This window comes from Paramisgurnus dabryanus, chromosome 4 (genome assembly GCF_030506205.2).
Source record: "Paramisgurnus dabryanus chromosome 4, PD_genome_1.1, whole genome shotgun sequence".
In the NCBI taxonomy this organism is placed as follows: Eukaryota; Metazoa; Chordata; class Actinopteri; order Cypriniformes; family Cobitidae; genus Paramisgurnus; species Paramisgurnus dabryanus.
The window spans coordinates 42446958-42468197 of record NC_133340.1 but is presented as its reverse complement, the minus strand read 5'-3'; the positions used below and the strand labels follow the sequence as shown (position 1 = coordinate 42468197).

Genomic DNA, 21240 nt, shown 5'->3' with positions numbered 1-21240 from the left:
TATTATATACAGCTCCACAAGGCAAAACAAAGATCTCACGTAGTCCATCATGTTACACCGGCAGTTTGATTATTGTGACCACCGTGTCCTTTAGTGCACTAGGGGCATTATGGGAAATGTAGTCATTTTCACAAGGCGAATCGAACAGTGTATGTGTTAAAGGTGCATTGTGTTACTTTAAAAAAAGACAAAAATGCTAAATAATATACATAACTATATTATCAGTGGTGTATAAGGACCTTACATAATGAACTGAATTGTTTCTATTACCTAAGAACGAGCCATTTTTATCTCCATACACCGCGGGTCCCCTTATACGGAAGTCACCGTCATATCTCTACAGTAGCCCTAAACGTACAAACTCCTCTAAAGAGCACGTTTCTTCCCTACGTTGTCTCAGACGATGACATGTTTGTCGTGCGACAGCTACCATATGGGTTTTAAAATTGAAGAGTGAGTTGTCTGTGGCAATTCACAATCTCACCACTAGATACCGCTAAATTCTACACACACCATCTTTATCTGGCTACTGTTTCCAAGATGCATTACGATCTAAGCCATCGCACTGGGAGAGAGAGTACATAGTGAGACATATTATTTACCATTTTATTTGTTGTTGTTGACACAATTTAATGTAAAGTGGAAGATCTTATTAATTTTTAAAAAATAACAGCTTAAAGATAACTATTAGGGCTGAAACTAAAAACCCTCATATTAGCTGTGCACATTATGAAACTGATTTTATTTCACCTGTTTTACAAGTTAAGAAAAATTTAAGCGTTCCACATAAGAAGCAAGAATTCCTTTTCCTACGGGTGCATAGAGCGGAGAGGATGATATAGAAAATACCGGGAAAGACCTTTCCCACTGACACTTTAATATTCTATAGCTTCATAACTCACACCGATGACTATGTGATGAGGGGCGTGTGAATTGCTTTGTTTAAAAGGGACGGGTCAGGATTTTTAGGTTACAAATCAGAGCCTGAAACTTAGAGCTCTTACTACTCAGATACGACGCTCTGGCATGTTCGTATAGCGGCAAATTTGAAGGCTACTTTCAGGAATTCTTCATTAAATTGTTTAAAGCAAAGTTTTTAACACGGCATAGCTCAACTGTGCAGGATTCAAGGAGTTGCAGACGCTATTTTTGAGGACGGTGCAAGCACGACCGGAAGCTTAACAAAATCAGGGAGAGACTTGTGGACGTACATTGTGGAAAGTTGACGCTGCGGATTCTTGAAAAGAGAGCACAAATGTCACTTGAGCGTGATCACAAACGCAAGATGCCGTACGCGCGCGGTCCTCCAGTTTTTAAAGAAATGCTTTCAGAACACTGCAGGAGTGAGCTTGTTAATCTTTTTTATGCTGTAATATCTGCAAATGCTGATGTGTGCTTGCCGCAAAATTACTGCAAAACTGATGCTGAGCGTGTAACCAACCTCAAGAAAAAAACAGATGTCGTGAAAAGTCTGGACAAGTCTTTTGATAAGAAGGTTCAAGTGTCTGTTAACGCAGATGAACCGATCACTGTGTTCATCAAAAAAGCTCTAGATGCTTTGTACGAATGTGGCGATGAGGAGTTTGAAATTGCTAACATCCTCCACATGTCTGCATATGTAATAGATGTATGTGTTGCCGTAGCGACAAAGAAGGACCAAACCAATGTGCGTGAAATTGTTGAAGTTGCTGCTGACTTTATGATCGACAAGGGTCTTGGCGCATGCATACACTTTCTATTGTATCTAGACAACATCATAACCTTTGATGATGCTTGAAAACAATGCGAGTTCTTGGGACACCTCGTACACTTGAAAACACATTCGCTTTTTTCACAACCTAATTTTAAACATGGTCTTTTAATTTTTCTTCACCTTCTTTCCATCTATAGGCTGTTTATTTGATAAGTACTGGTTTCAGCTTTTAGAAAGTTCGTGATAAACGTTTGTGTGTAATGTTCCCGCTTCATTCGGTCATTTGGACATGTAGAAATCTTGTTCATAAAAAGCGTGACACTTGTTATGTTATGTAAAAATAAAAGTGACTTGCATCAGTATGAAAAACTAAATCCCCATGCATGACCTGACACAAATTTGGTGATTGTGTTATTTAGTGATTTTTACATAGACACGTCAGTTACTTTGCATAAACTATATAACTCTATGAAACTTGTGCTTCAATAACTGAATCATCATTTCAAAACTTATCAGGACCATTTTAAGCACATTACAACATACATTCATTTATTTACTATTCGTAAAACATGCGTAGTTGCAACGCTACCATTCAGTTAGACTTTACATTTCTAGACTGTGTTTTTTCTCAAAGGTTGCTTATATTTACAGACAACACACTACACCCAAGTGTATCTTAACAATGGCAAACAGGAATAACAACGTTTGCAAACAAGTGTAGTTAAGCACTTTGATTTTTGACATAATTTACAGAAAGCAACAGTGAATCATCAAAACGTTGCTAGTTTTTAAGTTTCCGAAAGTATAAATTTTTTACTTATCACACTGGTCCTCGCAAACAAACCAGGAACGTTATTCATCTGAACACTTTCACCAAACCTATGTCTTTGCTGTTTTTAGCTGTATTTATTTAGACAATCTTTTTGAGGACGGTGCAAGCACGACCGGAAGCTTAACAAAATCAGGGAGAGACTTGTGGACGTACATTGTGGAAAGTTGACGCTGCGGATTCTTGAAAAGAGAGCACAAATGTCACTTGAGCGTGATCACAAACGCAAGATGCCGTACGCGCGCGGTCCTCCAGTTTTTAAAGAAATGCTTTCAGAACACTGCAGGAGTGAGCTTGTTAATCTTTTTTATGCTGTAATATCTGCAAATGCTGATGTGTGCTTGCCGCAAAATTACTGCAAAACTGATGCTGAGCGTGTAACCAACCTCAAGAAAAAAACAGATGTCGTGAAAAGTCTGGACAAGTCTTTTGATAAGAAGGTTCAAGTGTCTGTTAACGCAGATGAACCGATCACTGTGTTCATCAAAAAAGCTCTAGATGCTTTGTACGAATGTGGCGATGAGGAGTTTGAAATTGCTAACATCCTCCACATGTCTGCATATGTAATAGATGTATGTGTTGCCGTAGCGACAAAGAAGGACCAAACCAATGTGCGTGAAATTGTTGAAGTTGCTGCTGACTTTATGATCGACAAGGGTCTTGGCGCATGCATACACTTTCTATTGTATCTAGACAACATCATAACCTTTGATGATGCTTGAAAACAATGCGAGTTCTTGGGACACCTCGTACACTTGAAAACACATTCGCTTTTTTCACAACCTAATTTTAAACATGGTCTTTTAATTTTTCTTCACCTTCTTTCCATCTATAGGCTGTTTATTTGATAAGTACTGGTTTCAGCTTTTAGAAAGTTCGTGATAAACGTTTGTGTGTAATGTTCCCGCTTCATTCGGTCATTTGGACATGTAGAAATCTTGTTCATAAAAAGCGTGACACTTGTTATGTTATGTAAAAATAAAAGTGACTTGCATCAGTATGAAAAACTAAATCCCCATGCATGACCTGACACAAATTTGGTGATTGTGTTATTTAGTGATTTTTACATAGACACGTCAGTTACTTTGCATAAACTATATAACTCTATGAAACTTGTGCTTCAATAACTGAATCATCATTTCAAAACTTATCAGGACCATTTTAAGCACATTACAACATACATTCATTTATTTACTATTCGTAAAACATGCGTAGTTGCAACGCTACCATTCAGTTAGACTTTACATTTCTAGACTGTGTTTTTTCTCAAAGGTTGCTTATATTTACAGACAACACACTACACCCAAGTGTATCTTAACAATGGCAAACAGGAATAACAACGTTTGCAAACAAGTGTAGTTAAGCACTTTGATTTTTGACATAATTTACAGAAAGCAACAGTGAATCATCAAAACGTTGCTAGTTTTTAAGTTTCCGAAAGTATAAATTTTTTACTTATCACACTGGTCCTCGCAAACAAACCAGGAACGTTATTCATCTGAACACTTTCACCAAACCTATGTCTTTGCTGTTTTTAGCTGTATTTATTTAGACAATCTTTTGTTTTCATAGTTTTGATCTGTTCATGTCAACTTTCTTCTGTATATCTTTCTCAGATTTCATAAAAAACATGCATTTACCTTTAAAACCTTCTTAATGTATTTATTACTTATCCGTTATTTGTTATACTGTAGGTCATATTTTTGAGTTTACACCATTCATTTTTATAGAAAGTATCAGAAACTCACATTTACATGGAATTGTGATACATTTTACTTTTAATTGTCCCCAGGAGTGAGTGCTGGTTTAACAGTGGTAAACTGTTATCATGCCGTAATCCTGAAGGTTTATAAGCCAAACAAGAGTCCTTCAACACCTCACACCATACTGATTTCGTTTAACTGTAAAATGATGTACAGACGAGTTCAAATTGTAAAAACAGTAGTAAGAAAACTAATAATGTTTAACTAGTACAATCATCACTTATAGTTTTGTCATATGATGATGATATGTTGTTTCATCTTTCAGGTGTTTGTTGAAGTATTTTGGCACAACTGTTTATTCCAATCTTTAATCAGCCATACATGACAAAAGTTTTTTGTTCTTGTTTATTTTAGTTTAACTCAAAATGCAAACAGAAATTGTAAGATTTCATGTTTTCAGGATTCAAGTGCACAACACATTGCGATTACTGTCTCAACTAGTTCTCTGATTTATCTAGAATATCTACAAAGTAACGATTGTTAATATCTTCATGCACAGGACTTACCCACAGAGTGTTTGCTCTGGTCTCATAAAAACAACCATTTCACTCAAAACCTATGGCTTCTCTGTCTTAATGTCATCAATTTATTATTTTGTCTACATCATCACCAAAATGTTTCACTATAAGAGTGTGCAAACTGTTTTACTTCGGTCTAGATTTTTATAGAAAGCTTCAGAAAATGTCGGGGTGCTAACATTTACAAGAATGATGAAGGATTTTACCTTTAAATGGTCCAAAGAGTATGCCCTGGTGTACAAGTACTATCTTTGTTGCAACCATCAAGAATATTATGTTCGTAACAAGAATTATATCAAACATATGTTGCGCGTGTTCTAAACGATGATATTGCAGAGAAACTATTCAAAAGAGAACCAACTTTAACGTAATTTTATATGGCCCCTTGATTTTAAAAAACACAGATTTTTTTCTAACAAACAGTTATAATCACTTCACAAGCCTAAATGTTTAGAAACATAAATCTTTTTGAAGACCTCACACAATAGTGATTTCATCTATCTGGAAAACTTTTAAAAAATATACGCACATGAGCTCAAATAGTAAAATCAGTTGCAAGATATACTATTAATGCTCAACTAGTACATTGTATAAACTGTTAGTTTGTATAAATGACATGTCGCGTTTATAGGGGTTGATGACATATTTTAGACGCAAGTTGTTTATTCTAATCTTTAAACAATTGTGTATGACAAAAGTTGTTCTTACTGAACTGACATTAAGGAACGGTACTGAAATGCTAAAACTAGGTAGATACAACTTCAACACAATATAGATGTTTTTAATCTATTGGTACCGATTTTAAATGTGTCCAAACTATTTCAAACATTACTAAGTTGTAGATGTTTGCATCTTAATTTACAAGGTTTTTAACAAACAAACACACGTTCCTGTTTTGTCTTGCTCTGTTTCATAGCATTGCAACTACATACTTAGGTACACCGCATTATGTTGAAAGGATTACTAAGTTAAAGCTAAACAATCTTTATTATGCTGTAGACGTATGGCGTATATTTTCTATGGAATTGATGAATTTACAGATTCAAACATTAAATTTTTCCTATATTTACTGTTTCACGGTGAAGGTTTTAGTAAGTAAATCTAAAACACACTTCACTTTGTTGCTGCGTTCCCTTAATCGTCTAGCAACAATTTTCAAGAGATTACCAACATGTATGATGTGCTAACTGTCAGGGGATCTGAGATGTACTTTATTATTTTCTGACGTAATTAAAAAGTTAACTATCTAACACTTACTGCACAATAACTTAAGCGATAAAGAGTTTGACAAATGTTACATAACCTATAGAAACGAAACAAACTGAATTACAAAGTCACTGACATAAAGTTTACACTTACAAAGAAAACAAATCACGCAGATGTTTAAAGTGAAACAAGATTTTATTTCGCAGCAAGTAAAAGAAATACATCATATGTCACCAATGTAGCGTAGAAATGTATACACATCACAACGTTTTTCTCAAGGATGTGAGCATCCGTCGGATCAATAATTTCACAAACAGCAGTCCGATCATTATTTGATATTGTAAAAACGCACACACACACACAAACCACATAGGTAAGAGTTTTCACAGATGCTACAGAGCGCCTTTAGCTTTTTGTCAACAAGTTGCAACAGAAGTATCACGACGTTTGCTTTTATGATCTTGAAACCATCAGTCTGTGGAATCGATCTCGCAAAGTGTATTGAGCAGACTGTTGTTACAGTGCAACCACACTGAGTTGTGAGGAAAGTCAGGGTGCGATACCACAGATCCATGCAGAACTCATCCAGCCATGAGTTGTCAGCAGGCATCGCAGGGGCCTTCTTGAGGGCACAGGTCCATTGGAACATCATCAGGCATTACTGGAGACGTACAAATGGTGTTGTTGTAGGGTGATGGACCTCCATCAGGCTTTGCAGGGGACGCATTGGCACCAGGCATTGGACGGGCCTTCTTGAGGGCACAGGTCCAGCTGTAGGTTCTCTCATCCTCATAATGCTCTGGTGTGGGTAGCGCGAATGTGTTGGTGTAGCAGTAGGAGTTCATCGTTTCTTGAAACTTGTTAAGCGAATACGTTGAATGATCCAAACTTGAACCGTTTTAATGAATGTAATAGGTAGGCGGAGATAGGAGTCCTGGAGTTAGGGACACACCTCTCTGGGTGGAACAACTTCACTTTAAACATCTGCGTGATTTGTTTTCTTTGTAAGTGTAAACTTTATGTCAGTGACTTTGTAATTCAGTTTGTTTCGTTTCTATAGGTTATGTAACATTTGTCAAACTCTTTATCGCTTAAGTTATTGTGCAGTAAGTGTTAGATAGTTAACTTTTTAATTACGTCAGAAAATAATAAAGTACATCTCAGATCCCCTGACAGTTAGCACATCATACATGTTGGTAATCTCTTGAAAATTGTTGCTAGACGATTAAGGGAACGCAGCAACAAAGTGAAGTGTGTTTTAGATTTACTTACTAAAACCTTCACCGTGAAACAGTAAATATAGGAAAAATTTAATGTTTGAATCTGTAAATTCATCAATTCCATAGAAAATATACGCCATACGTCTACAGCATAATAAAGATTGTTTAGCTTTAACTTAGTAATCCTTTCAACATAATGCGGTGTACCTAAGTATGTAGTTGCAATGCTATGAAACAGAGCAAGACAAAACAGGAACGTGTGTTTGTTTGTTAAAAACCTTGTAAATTAAGATGCAAACATCTACAACTTAGTAATGTTTGAAATAGTTTGGACACATTTAAAATCGGTACCAATAGATTAAAAACATCTATATTGTGTTGAAGTTGTATCTACCTAGTTTTAGCATTTCAGTACCGTTCCTTAATGTCAGTTCAGTAAGAACAACTTTTGTCATACACAATTGTTTAAAGATTAGAATAAACAACTTGCGTCTAAAATATGTCATCAACCCCTATAAACGCGACATGTCATTTATACAAACTAACAGTTTATACAATGTACTAGTTGAGCATTAATAGTATATCTTGCAACTGATTTTACTATTTGAGCTCATGTGCGTATATTTTTTAAAAGTTTTCCAGATAGATGAAATCACTATTGTGTGAGGTCTTCAAAAAGATTTATGTTTCTAAACATTTAGGCTTGTGAAGTGATTATAACTGTTTGTTAGAAAAAAATCTGTGTTTTTTAAAATCAAGGGGCCATATAAAATTACGTTAAAGTTGGTTCTCTTTTGAATAGTTTCTCTGCAATATCATCGTTTAGAACACGCGCAACATATGTTTGATATAATTCTTGTTACGAACATAATATTCTTGATGGTTGCAACAAAGATAGTACTTGTACACCAGGGCATACTCTTTGGACCATTTAAAGGTAAAATCCTTCATCATTCTTGTAAATGTTAGCACCCCGACATTTTCTGAAGCTTTCTATAAAAATCTAGACCGAAGTAAAACAGTTTGCACACTCTTATAGTGAAACATTTTGGTGATGATGTAGACAAAATAATAAATTGATGACATTAAGACAGAGAAGCCATAGGTTTTGAGTGAAATGGTTGTTTTTATGAGACCAGAGCAAACACTCTGTGGGTAAGTCCTGTGCATGAAGATATTAACAATCGTTACTTTGTAGATATTCTAGATAAATCAGAGAACTAGTTGAGACAGTAATCGCAATGTGTTGTGCACTTGAATCCTGAAAACATGAAATCTTACAATTTCTGTTTGCATTTTGAGTTAAACTAAAATAAACAAGAACAAAAAACTTTTGTCATGTATGGCTGATTAAAGATTGGAATAAACAGTTGTGCCAAAATACTTCAACAAACACCTGAAAGATGAAACAACATATCATCATCATATGACAAAACTATAAGTGATGATTGTACTAGTTAAACATTATTAGTTTTCTTACTACTGTTTTTACAATTTGAACTCGTCTGTACATCATTTTACAGTTAAACGAAATCAGTATGGTGTGAGGTGTTGAAGGACTCTTGTTTGGCTTATAAACCTTCAGGATTACGGCATGATAACAGTTTACCACTGTTAAACCAGCACTCACTCCTGGGGACAATTAAAAGTAAAATGTATCACAATTCCATGTAAATGTGAGTTTCTGATACTTTCTATAAAAATGAATGGTGTAAACTCAAAAATATGACCTACAGTATAACAAATAACGGATAAGTAATAAATACATTAAGAAGGTTTTAAAGGTAAATGCATGTTTTTTATGAAATCTGAGAAAGATATACAGAAGAAAGTTGACATGAACAGATCAAAACTATGAAAACAAAAGATTGTCTAAATAAATACAGCTAAAAACAGCAAAGACATAGGTTTGGTGAAAGTGTTCAGATGAATAACGTTCCTGGTTTGTTTGCGAGGACCAGTGTGATAAGTAAAAAATTTATACTTTCGGAAACTTAAAAACTAGCAACGTTTTGATGATTCACTGTTGCTTTCTGTAAATTATGTCAAAAATCAAAGTGCTTAACTACACTTGTTTGCAAACGTTGTTATTCCTGTTTGCCATTGTTAAGATACACTTGGGTGTAGTGTGTTGTCTGTAAATATAAGCAACCTTTGAGAAAAAACACAGTCTAGAAATGTAAAGTCTAACTGAATGGTAGCGTTGCAACTACGCATGTTTTACGAATAGTAAATAAATGAATGTATGTTGTAATGTGCTTAAAATGGTCCTGATAAGTTTTGAAATGATGATTCAGTTATTGAAGCACAAGTTTCATAGAGTTATATAGTTTATGCAAAGTAACTGACGTGTCTATGTAAAAATCACTAAATAACACAATCACCAAATTTGTGTCAGGTCATGCATGGGGATTTAGTTTTTCATACTGATGCAAGTCACTTTTATTTTTACATAACATAACAAGTGTCACGCTTTTTATGAACAAGATTTCTACATGTCCAAATGACCGAATGAAGCGGGAACATTACACACAAACGTTTATCACGAACTTTCTAAAAGCTGAAACCAGTACTTATCAAATAAACAGCCTATAGATGGAAAGAAGGTGAAGAAAAATTAAAAGACCATGTTTAAAATTAGGTTGTGAAAAAAGCGAATGTGTTTTCAAGTGTACGAGGTGTCCCAAGAACTCGCATTGTTTTCAAGCATCATCAAAGGTTATGATGTTGTCTAGATACAATAGAAAGTGTATGCATGCGCCAAGACCCTTGTCGATCATAAAGTCAGCAGCAACTTCAACAATTTCACGCACATTGGTTTGGTCCTTCTTTGTCGCTACGGCAACACATACATCTATTACATATGCAGACATGTGGAGGATGTTAGCAATTTCAAACTCCTCATCGCCACATTCGTACAAAGCATCTAGAGCTTTTTTGATGAACACAGTGATCGGTTCATCTGCGTTAACAGACACTTGAACCTTCTTATCAAAAGACTTGTCCAGACTTTTCACGACATCTGTTTTTTTCTTGAGGTTGGTTACACGCTCAGCATCAGTTTTGCAGTAATTTTGCGGCAAGCACACATCAGCATTTGCAGATATTACAGCATAAAAAAGATTAACAAGCTCACTCCTGCAGTGTTCTGAAAGCATTTCTTTAAAAACTGGAGGACCGCGCGCGTACGGCATCTTGCGTTTGTGATCACGCTCAAGTGACATTTGTGCTCTCTTTTCAAGAATCCGCAGCGTCAACTTTCCACAATGTACGTCCACAAGTCTCTCCCTGATTTTGTTAAGCTTCCGGTCGTGCTTGCACCGTCCTCAAAAAGATTGTCTAAATAAATACAGCTAAAAACAGCAAAGACATAGGTTTGGTGAAAGTGTTCAGATGAATAACGTTCCTGGTTTGTTTGCGAGGACCAGTGTGATAAGTAAAAAATTTATACTTTCGGAAACTTAAAAACTAGCAACGTTTTGATGATTCACTGTTGCTTTCTGTAAATTATGTCAAAAATCAAAGTGCTTAACTACACTTGTTTGCAAACGTTGTTATTCCTGTTTGCCATTGTTAAGATACACTTGGGTGTAGTGTGTTGTCTGTAAATATAAGCAACCTTTGAGAAAAAACACAGTCTAGAAATGTAAAGTCTAACTGAATGGTAGCGTTGCAACTACGCATGTTTTACGAATAGTAAATAAATGAATGTATGTTGTAATGTGCTTAAAATGGTCCTGATAAGTTTTGAAATGATGATTCAGTTATTGAAGCACAAGTTTCATAGAGTTATATAGTTTATGCAAAGTAACTGACGTGTCTATGTAAAAATCACTAAATAACACAATCACCAAATTTGTGTCAGGTCATGCATGGGGATTTAGTTTTTCATACTGATGCAAGTCACTTTTATTTTTACATAACATAACAAGTGTCACGCTTTTTATGAACAAGATTTCTACATGTCCAAATGACCGAATGAAGCGGGAACATTACACACAAACGTTTATCACGAACTTTCTAAAAGCTGAAACCAGTACTTATCAAATAAACAGCCTATAGATGGAAAGAAGGTGAAGAAAAATTAAAAGACCATGTTTAAAATTAGGTTGTGAAAAAAGCGAATGTGTTTTCAAGTGTACGAGGTGTCCCAAGAACTCGCATTGTTTTCAAGCATCATCAAAGGTTATGATGTTGTCTAGATACAATAGAAAGTGTATGCATGCGCCAAGACCCTTGTCGATCATAAAGTCAGCAGCAACTTCAACAATTTCACGCACATTGGTTTGGTCCTTCTTTGTCGCTACGGCAACACATACATCTATTACATATGCAGACATGTGGAGGATGTTAGCAATTTCAAACTCCTCATCGCCACATTCGTACAAAGCATCTAGAGCTTTTTTGATGAACACAGTGATCGGTTCATCTGCGTTAACAGACACTTGAACCTTCTTATCAAAAGACTTGTCCAGACTTTTCACGACATCTGTTTTTTTCTTGAGGTTGGTTACACGCTCAGCATCAGTTTTGCAGTAATTTTGCGGCAAGCACACATCAGCATTTGCAGATATTACAGCATAAAAAAGATTAACAAGCTCACTCCTGCAGTGTTCTGAAAGCATTTCTTTAAAAACTGGAGGACCGCGCGCGTACGGCATCTTGCGTTTGTGATCACGCTCAAGTGACATTTGTGCTCTCTTTTCAAGAATCCGCAGCGTCAACTTTCCACAATGTACGTCCACAAGTCTCTCCCTGATTTTGTTAAGCTTCCGGTCGTGCTTGCACCGTCCTCAAAAATAGCGTCTGCAACTCCTTGAATCCTGCACAGTTGAGCTATGCCGTGTTAAAAACTTTGCTTTAAACAATTTAATGAAGAATTCCTGAAAGTAGCCTTCAAATTTGCCGCTATACGAACATGCCAGAGCGTCGTATCTGAGTAGTAAGAGCTCTAAGTTTCAGGCTCTGATTTGTAACCTAAAAATCCTGACCCGTCCCTTTTAAACAAAGCAATTCACACGCCCCTCATCACATAGTCATCGGTGTGAGTTATGAAGCTATAGAATATTAAAGTGTCAGTGGGAAAGGTCTTTCCCGGTATTTTCTATATCATCCTCTCCGCTCTATGCACCCGTAGGAAAAGGAATTCTTGCTTCTTATGTGGAACGCTTAAATTTTTCTTAACTTGTAAAACAGGTGAAATAAAATCAGTTTCATAATGTGCACAGCTAATATGAGGGTTTTTAGTTTCAGCCCTAATAGTTATCTTTAAGCTGTTATTTTTTAAAAATTAATAAGATCTTCCACTTTACATTAAATTGTGTCAACAACAACAAATAAAATGGTAAATAATATGTCTCACTATGTACTCTCTCTCCCAGTGCGATGGCTTAGATCGTAATGCATCTTGGAAACAGTAGCCAGATAAAGATGGTGTGTGTAGAATTTAGCGGTATCTAGTGGTGAGATTGTGAATTGCCACAGACAACTCACTCTTCAATTTTAAAACCCATATGGTAGCTGTCGCACGACAAACATGTCATCGTCTGAGACAACGTAGGGAAGAAACGTGCTCTTTAGAGGAGTTTGTACGTTTAGGGCTACTGTAGAGATATGACGGTGACTTCCGTATAAGGGGACCCGCGGTGTATGGAGATAAAAATGGCTCGTTCTTAGGTAATAGAAACAATTCAGTTCATTATGTAAGGTCCTTATACACCACTGATAATATAGTTATGTATATTATTTAGCATTTTTGTCTTTTTTTAAAGTAACACAATGCACCTTTAACACATACACTGTTCGATTCGCCTTGTGAAAATGACTACATTTCCCATAATGCCCCTAGTGCACTAAAGGACACGGTGGTCACAATAATCAAACTGCCGGTGTAACATGATGGACTACGTGAGATCTTTGTTTTGCCTTGTGGAGCTGTATATAATAAAGCGAGGTATTTTTAATCTGAACTAACACATAGATTTCACTCGTTGTTCTACAACACTCGATTTACCAGATGGTTTCTTACTGTTTTCTGTGATGACATTTTTTGTTTTTATGGGGTAAGTGCTATTATATTCTCTGTCATTTAAAGGTAAACATAACGGTAAGCATGCCGGGTTTACAGTGAGCCAAGCAACATGTATAGGTAAGGGTTAAAAATCAACTAGATGTTGGAATCTTTAAAAAGTAAATTAATGATCAGCCCCCCAAAAAGCTGACTGAAGTTCAGATGTTTTGAGTACAACACAATAAATCAACATTAGTTGGAAATGATAGCAAAGTGAATCTTTATAGTATATACTGATTTATTATTCTTAAATTATGGTGTAATAAAACCAACGTCGATTTAAGAATATACCTAGATGATTTTGTGCAGGCATTTCATATGTAAGGATCATCAGTTAGCCTATGTCTTTAGACTTACTATTTTATTTGATTATTTTACAATAAAAAGTTTACTTGTGTTTATATAAATTGAAGAAATCATGTACCTCGCTTTGTCACCACGGAAGAAGTACATGTTATTCTGGGTAAAGAGTAGTGTGAGTTTAATACACTTTATAAAAAACACAGTTTACATAGCCGACAGCTGATAACTGAGAACAACAGAGACAGAGAAATGAGTGCATCAAAGCATGTGATGAAGTTAGACTTTGTATGTTGTGTTCATTGAATGCATATAATTTGATTGTCTTGTATGGAGTAATTTGTCAAATATTATTAAATACAAAAGCACTAAAAGTTTTAGTGTTTTGGCTAAGGAGTGTGAGCATGTCTCAGGTACTTGTATTTCAGGTGCAATAATAAATACTAGACGTAAACTTGAGTTTTTGAGATTAAAATAAATGTAATTGGTAAGTGCTTTATTCTTTAAGTTGATGAGTTCTTTCTGAAAGTCTGAAAACTATACTAAACCTAATATACTAATAACCTAAAGTTAAAAGTCTCAGTTTTTAGACTGGTAATGTTTTGTAATATGTGTCTTTTTGTCTTTACTTATGCTGTACTTATTAATATGATGAAAGCAACGCAAGCTGCATTAATGCAGACCCCTTGTATAAACACTGTCCTGCTATCGCAGGAGGACTGGACATGCTTTACGAGTTAAAAAACAAAATATCTCGGCCCTCACACGGGCACTGCCATAACGATTTACGATTCGGAGTGGAAGCATCTCTCAGGAATGCAACTTTAAGGACTACGATCTGTGTAAGTGGCAGAAGACCATATCTTTGTATTGAACAGTTTATTTGAAAAAAAAAAAAAACATAACTTATGTTTTGAAAATCAGTTCATCTATACAAAATGCAGAATTAAAAATTACACATCAATTTTTACTCTCTAGAGAAAATCCTACAAAATGTTCATCTTGACAGAATTCATTGTTCTTTATTCTTTTAGATTGTATTTCATCTGCCGCTGTGAGAAACCTTTTTAATTTTGTTGATACTTTTGAACATGTTTTTTAATCAGTCGTATCCAAACATAGTGCTAAGATTATTAGAGAAAGTTCATTTTAAACATCTTTTCTAATCTTACTTTATATAATTACAGCTTATTCTCACCATGAATATAGCCTTATAAGCCAGGATGACGTTTAAAAGAAAAGAAAGAACACTTAATTTCTTTGATCATTTCACATAAAAAATTGTGTTTAATGAAACTAATCAATGAGAGGATTTCACAATATTTCAATGCCAGCATGGCAGATTATAACGATGTCACGCATTCTAAAAAGGTGCATGTTAAAAGTTAAATTTTTTCGTCGTAGCTAGATGCTCCATGCTATTTCACCATTCACTCACCGGAGTATCGCACGAGCTGCATGGCCTATGTTTGTGATTGTCGTAACTCTGATTTCCCTGGCTTTTATTAGACATATTATGTCCCACCTTATATAAATTATGATGGGAGCATGGAATGTGTTTTAATGAAGACCACTTGTGTAAACACTGTTTTTATTGTTTTATCGTAGGAGGACATGATTTAACGCGTCCCGGAGATAACCCCGGACGTAAACATGTCAACGTGACGTGGGCGTACCGGTTAAAAGTTCAACGCAACGTGGGCGGTCCGGTTAAAAGTTCAATGCTACGTGGGCGGTCGGTTCAAAAGTTCAGAGCGACGTGGGAGGTCCCGGTCAAAAGTTCACTACGTGGGAGGTCCGGTCAAAAGTTCACAACGTGGGTGGTCCGGTCAAAGGTCAGCCCCTCCCTCGCAGGTCAAAAGGTCAGCCCCTCCCCTGAGGTCAAAGGTTAGCCCCTCCCTGAGGTCAAAGGTCACCATCAATCATTTTTATGTGACAACGTGTGCCTCATATTTACTACTCACAACACATGATAAATAACATGACCTTTTAGTTGTTACTCTGTTGGTCTTGTGTGCTCATTGTGTGCACATTTATTTCTGTCAAATTAATAATACCGTCATAACACTATTATGTTCTCTATAACCATGTGGTTTTCATTCAACACATTCAATTACAATTCTAATTATCCATGACAAATATGTCAATAAAAACAGAATATCTGTTTTGTATCATTGTCTGATGGAGTAATTGCCTCTTGCTTCATAAATCTACATGTCATTTTCAAGCGTTGTCAAAATATCCAACGATAGAAATGGCTTTTTTGCTGCCACTTCCAGTTTGAAGAATGTGAAGAATGTAAAAAGCTTTTAATACATCATCTTGATGAAATGTCCTTATGAAATGCCAGATCATGTGCACCATAAAACATTGCTTATGGCAAATTGTATCACTCAGCCAATTATAGTTGTGCTTTTGGCAGAAGGCATTAGCTAAAACATCATACCACCATATTAGGATGGGACGAGCAGAGAAGAGGAACTTGCTGACTTTGCTGTCTGGCTCTTAGGATGAGTCAAGAGAGGATGAACCTCTAAAAACGAATCAGGATCCATTTAGCTGAAATAATCAATATGGATATGGTTATGGTTATGCACTATATTGCACTGTCAGAAAAATGGGCCTACAATGTCACTGGGATGGTACCCTTTAAAAAGGTCATAATATTTAGTACCAGTTGGTACCAATTAAGGGTGTCATGATTTTGATTTTAATCGAAAATGATCGAAATTAAAGGAATAGTCTACTCATTTTCAATATTAAACTATGTTATTACCTTAACTAAGAAGAGTTGATACATCCCTCTATCATCTGTGTGCGTGCATGTAAGCGCTGCAGCGCGCTGCGACACTTCGATAGCATTTAGCTTAGCCCCATTCATTCAGTGGTACCAATCAGAGATAAAGTTAGAAGTGACCAAACACATCAACGTTTTACCTATTTAAGACGAGTAGTTATACGAGCAAGTTTGGTGGTACAAAATAAAACGTAGCGCTTTTCTAAGCGGATTTAAAAGAGGCACTATATTTTTTGGCGTAATACCACTTTTGGGAGAACTTCGACTCGGCGCAGTAACACCCTCCCTCTCCCATTATGAGAGGGAGAAGTGGAGCGGACTTTTCAGGCGAGTCGAAGTACTTCCAAAAGTGTTATGACGCCATGAAATATAGTTCCTCTTTTAAATCCGCTTAGAAAAGCGATACGTTTTATTTTGTACCACCAAACTTGCTCGTATTACTACTCGTCTTAAATAGGAAAAACGTTGATGTGTTTGGTCACTTCTAACTTTATCTCTGATTGGTACCATTGAATGAATGGGGCTAAGCTAAATGCTATCGAAGTGTCGCAGCGCGCTCCAGCGCTTACGTGCATGCACACAGATGATAGAGGGATGTATCAACAATTCTTAGTTAAGGTAATAACATAGTTTAATATTGAAAATGAGTAGACTATTCCTTTAAGTCACAACCTCGAACTTTGAATTAAAAAAATTGAATCGTCGATGCTGCAACAACCCCTTGTCACATCCGGTCTGCTTGCCATGCGGAAAAAAAACCACACGTGTTGATTGCAGTCAACCTCCTCTAACTTCGTCAGATATTATAGTTCATAAAAGTCTTGTCTAAAAATGGCATAGCAACAGAGATGTATAAAGTACTAGGGACCCAGACTTGAGTAAAAGTACAAGTGCTCTATCAAAAAAGTGACTTGAGTAGAAGTTGAAGTGCTCTTTAAGCACAGCACTTAAGTGGAAGTACTAAAGTATTAAACATGTTTTTTACTTAAGTATTGCAAGTAGTTTATTTTAAAATATACTACTCAAGTACTGAAAGTAAAAGTACAAGTATTGTGTAATGTAGTTATTAAAGAAAACAGTCAAAAGTTTGAATATGATATTGTTTATATTATTTCAAATGTTTAAGCTAAAGGACACTCACAATTCCTTTGGCTGTAGCAGAAGTACAAGGACATGAATGTTCAGATAATTCAGATTAATTTAACTGATATGGCGATAGAGAATTCAGAATTAATGAAATATTTGTCGATAAAATGGTAATAGGTAAAGGTACAAGGTGTTTCATTGAATTTAGGTTTCGTTCTTTCGCGCACACTCGCCCTTTCTTGCGCATTCTCTCTCTCTCTGTCTTTCTCGCGCACTTTGGTTCTCTCTTCGCTTCACATTTGTCCACAACCCCGGCTCATATTTGTGAGTGAGAGGGAGGGAGGGGTCGCACTTCACTATCTCCAATTGGTTCAGACCACCATGTGACCATGATTCGTAACATTTGAGAGTAACGAGTAACTATGCAGCACATAAAAAATGTATTGGAGTAAAAGTATTAAACTCAAAGAAAAAATGTACTGAAGTAAAAGTGGAAGTAGAAGAAAAAAATAATACTTCAGTAGAGTACAGATACTGTCTTTTAGTACTTAAGTACAGTAGTGAAGTAGTTCTACTTCGTTACTATACATCTCTGCATAGCAACCTGTTCTTTAAAAAAATGTAAAAACCGAGAATCGAATCAAACCGCTACCTTCTAATCGAGAGAGAGAAAAAAAATGTTAACGAATCAAGGATTTGCCAAATGTATAAATGCATTTATATTGACAAACAAGCTGTATACTACACATACAAGAAAAAATATACTTAACATCCCCAACCCTAACCGCTCACCTTCCACCATCTACCAAATTGTATCCCCCTCACATACTCAGCTGTACATAGAGTTATAAATACAGTTGGCTAATGCGCCAAACAAAAGGTCAGGACATGCGTATAATAACTGTGATTTAAAACCATGTTGCGTACCTCCTACATACTAATGATAAGTTCTAAATGTCACACCGGATTTATGACATTATTTCATAAAGGTCTTATCAACACTTCTGTCTCTGCAGAGATTTCACCTGAATTCAGGTTTTAATCATATTCCTGTTTGTTTTTGGGATGATTCATTCATTATGAGAAGGTTTTTGAATAAAACAACTGCAGGATGTTTATATGATAACCTCAATGTCAATTGAATTTGCTGTTTTAATGAAAGGAATATTATCCTTTAGGGAGGTGGTGGAAATGCAATCGACAAAAGCGTAGATGCTCTTTCGCACAGAACAACTGATTTAATCAGTCATATGACATTGCTAAAAGTATTTGGTGTAATGCAATGTGTTCATGCGGTTTATGGTTAAAAAAACACCTCATTTTTTACATACCGTACACCACTGTTGCCTCCCTATGCCCCGCCTTTCTGAAACACGTATATTTGTACAAAGCACATCGTTCTAAAAAAAGCATGGTGTGCTCTGTTTGGCCAACTATCCAGCATGTTGGGCCAAATATCTCACGAGTGTGACATTTGGGCGGTGTTATGCAAGTTTTCCCGCAAAGTGATGTAGATATGTGGGGTTTAAATGTGTTTAAATGAGGTGTTTAGGAAGGCGTGGATGAGCCTTCACTTTAAGAAAGAATATCTCTTTGGGTTTGGGACTTTTATCTTTGCAACTTTACGGATCTTCTATAGACGTTTCATCGGACGCACGTGCTTTTTGCATTTGTCTCTGCAGTGCTGACGAGAGGTTTGACGCCACCTTCCATACAAACGTCCTTGTTAATGCATCAGGTGCATGCCAGTACTTACCACCAGGTAAGAATTATCTATACCCCCGCAACCCCTCCACACAAGATCTTACAAGGCACCACATAAGAAAATCTGATGTGGACCATTCAATAAATCACTTTAAAGGGCACCTATTATGCCAATTTTTACAAGATGTAATATAAGTCTCAGGTGTGCCTAGAATTTGTCCGTGAAGTATCAGCTTCAAAAAGCCCACAGATCATTTGTTATAGCATGTCTAAAATGACCCTATTTGGGCGGACCAAAATGTGCTGTTTTCATGTGTGTACCTTTCAATGCAAATGAGCTACTGATTTTCACGAACACATTTAGAAAACCTTTGAGTAAAATTAACCAGTCAGTCAGTGGCCGTGGGTGGGGCTTTGTCGGTGTGACATCACATTACCAAGAGAATCAAAACAGCTGTCTAATCAGAATCAGAATCTGGTTTAATAGAAATTAAAATAGGAGGAGTGGGGGGATTTTTTTCATTGTAATGTGGTTGTGTTCACACACTGCTAACACTCATTTATTTCCAAACACCTTGTAGAAGTGGATTTTGCATAATATGGGCCCTTTAAAAAGTACATTTCACCAGTTATGCAGTATCACTTTATTTTACACGGTAACTTACTAAAATGAGAATAGATACGTTTTACTCTTCAGTACATACCTTACTTTGTTTTAAATATTGCTATTGGTGATTTTGACAATATACTAAAGCCCACATATTGTATGTTTGTGTGCTCATACAGGTATCCTTAAGAGCACATGTTACATAGATGTGCGCTGGTTCCCATTCGATATACAGAAATGTGACCTGAAATTTGGTTCTTGGACTCATAATGGCTGGTTGCTGGATTTACAGATGCAAGCCGTGGACATCTCGACATACATCCCAAATGGAGAGTGGGATTTAGTGGGTAAGACATTCATGGATGCTCTGTATTATACAATGAATTATCTTCTAAAGCCATACAATAGGATTGCGTGACAAACAAACCAAGGTCTTAGGATGTATGTCTACACTGAGAATCTTTGTGTTAAGTGGTATCTTGCACAGTGTGATAGGTTTCACATCACACGTGTTTCTCATGACATCACTGACATAAAACCTTACATGCCATGTTTAATAGCAGGCAAGATAATCTTCAAACTGTTGCCTTTTGGGTTACACACAATACTGAGGACATACTGAAGGGTAAAATGATAATAGATGACAAACTTTTCAACATAATTTAAGTATTTAAGAAAACAGAAATGACACACTACTACTGTATACCTACAAGATAAAAAGAGAGAGGGGCAAAGGCTTTTTGCGAGGAAGTACATTTTTATGAAAGCACTTACACATTCTCTATAATGGTATAGATCTGTTTGCTTCTCACACATTTGGGTTTTCAAGTGTCAGTAGCTTATTATTGTGTGCTCTGTGTGGATCATTTGTGTGTGTGTTTGAGTGGTTTTCATTCTTTGCCTGCAGGGACTCTATTGATCATTTCTCTTTATAGTATAGGAGTTGCGTGGAAAAGTGTGTAAATGCATTGTGGGCTGGTCTGAATGCTGAGTGGGTAATTTCCTACTGCCGGCCAGACGGCAGGGAACACAAACTTAATGCGTAGTACAGAAGGTCTTTGCAGAATGCTATGTCTGATGTACGTACTCAGATGCAGAACAAAAATGAAGAAACGTGAAGAATGATTTTCTCAAATCCTCACGAGAGCATTTCTCCCTTACTTTCATGACGCTTTTAAGACGCTGCAAACAGAATTTCAATATCCTGTAATAAAGTCATGTAGTTCTCATTTGTTTTATATTACAGTGTTATTAAAGAACACTGTGCTTATCAAATTCAACATCGTAAGATGTTTGACAGCAATATCACAAATTAAGGGTTTGGTTTCAAAATGAGATATTGTTGTTAAAACATGTTTATTATGTTATCATGTTTTATTGTGCTACTTAGTTGTAGTGTTTTAGTTAGGAAGGCTTAAAGGGACATTTCACTTTTTTTGAAAATATG

At 36.1% G+C, this 21240-nt stretch overlaps 1 protein-coding gene across 1 annotated transcript in view; it reads left to right on the top strand.

The window, feature by feature from the left end:
• Positions 1 to 21240, top strand: part of chrna8 (cholinergic receptor, nicotinic, alpha 8) — a 104926-nt gene that overhangs the window by 70018 nt on the left and 13668 nt on the right. Inside the window, exons 5-6 of the mRNA XM_065254679.2 lie at positions 19165 to 19244; positions 19973 to 20140. Coding sequence (XP_065110751.1) covers positions 19165 to 19244; positions 19973 to 20140 — 248 coding nt within the window. The remainder of the gene's footprint in view (positions 1 to 19164; positions 19245 to 19972; positions 20141 to 21240) is intronic.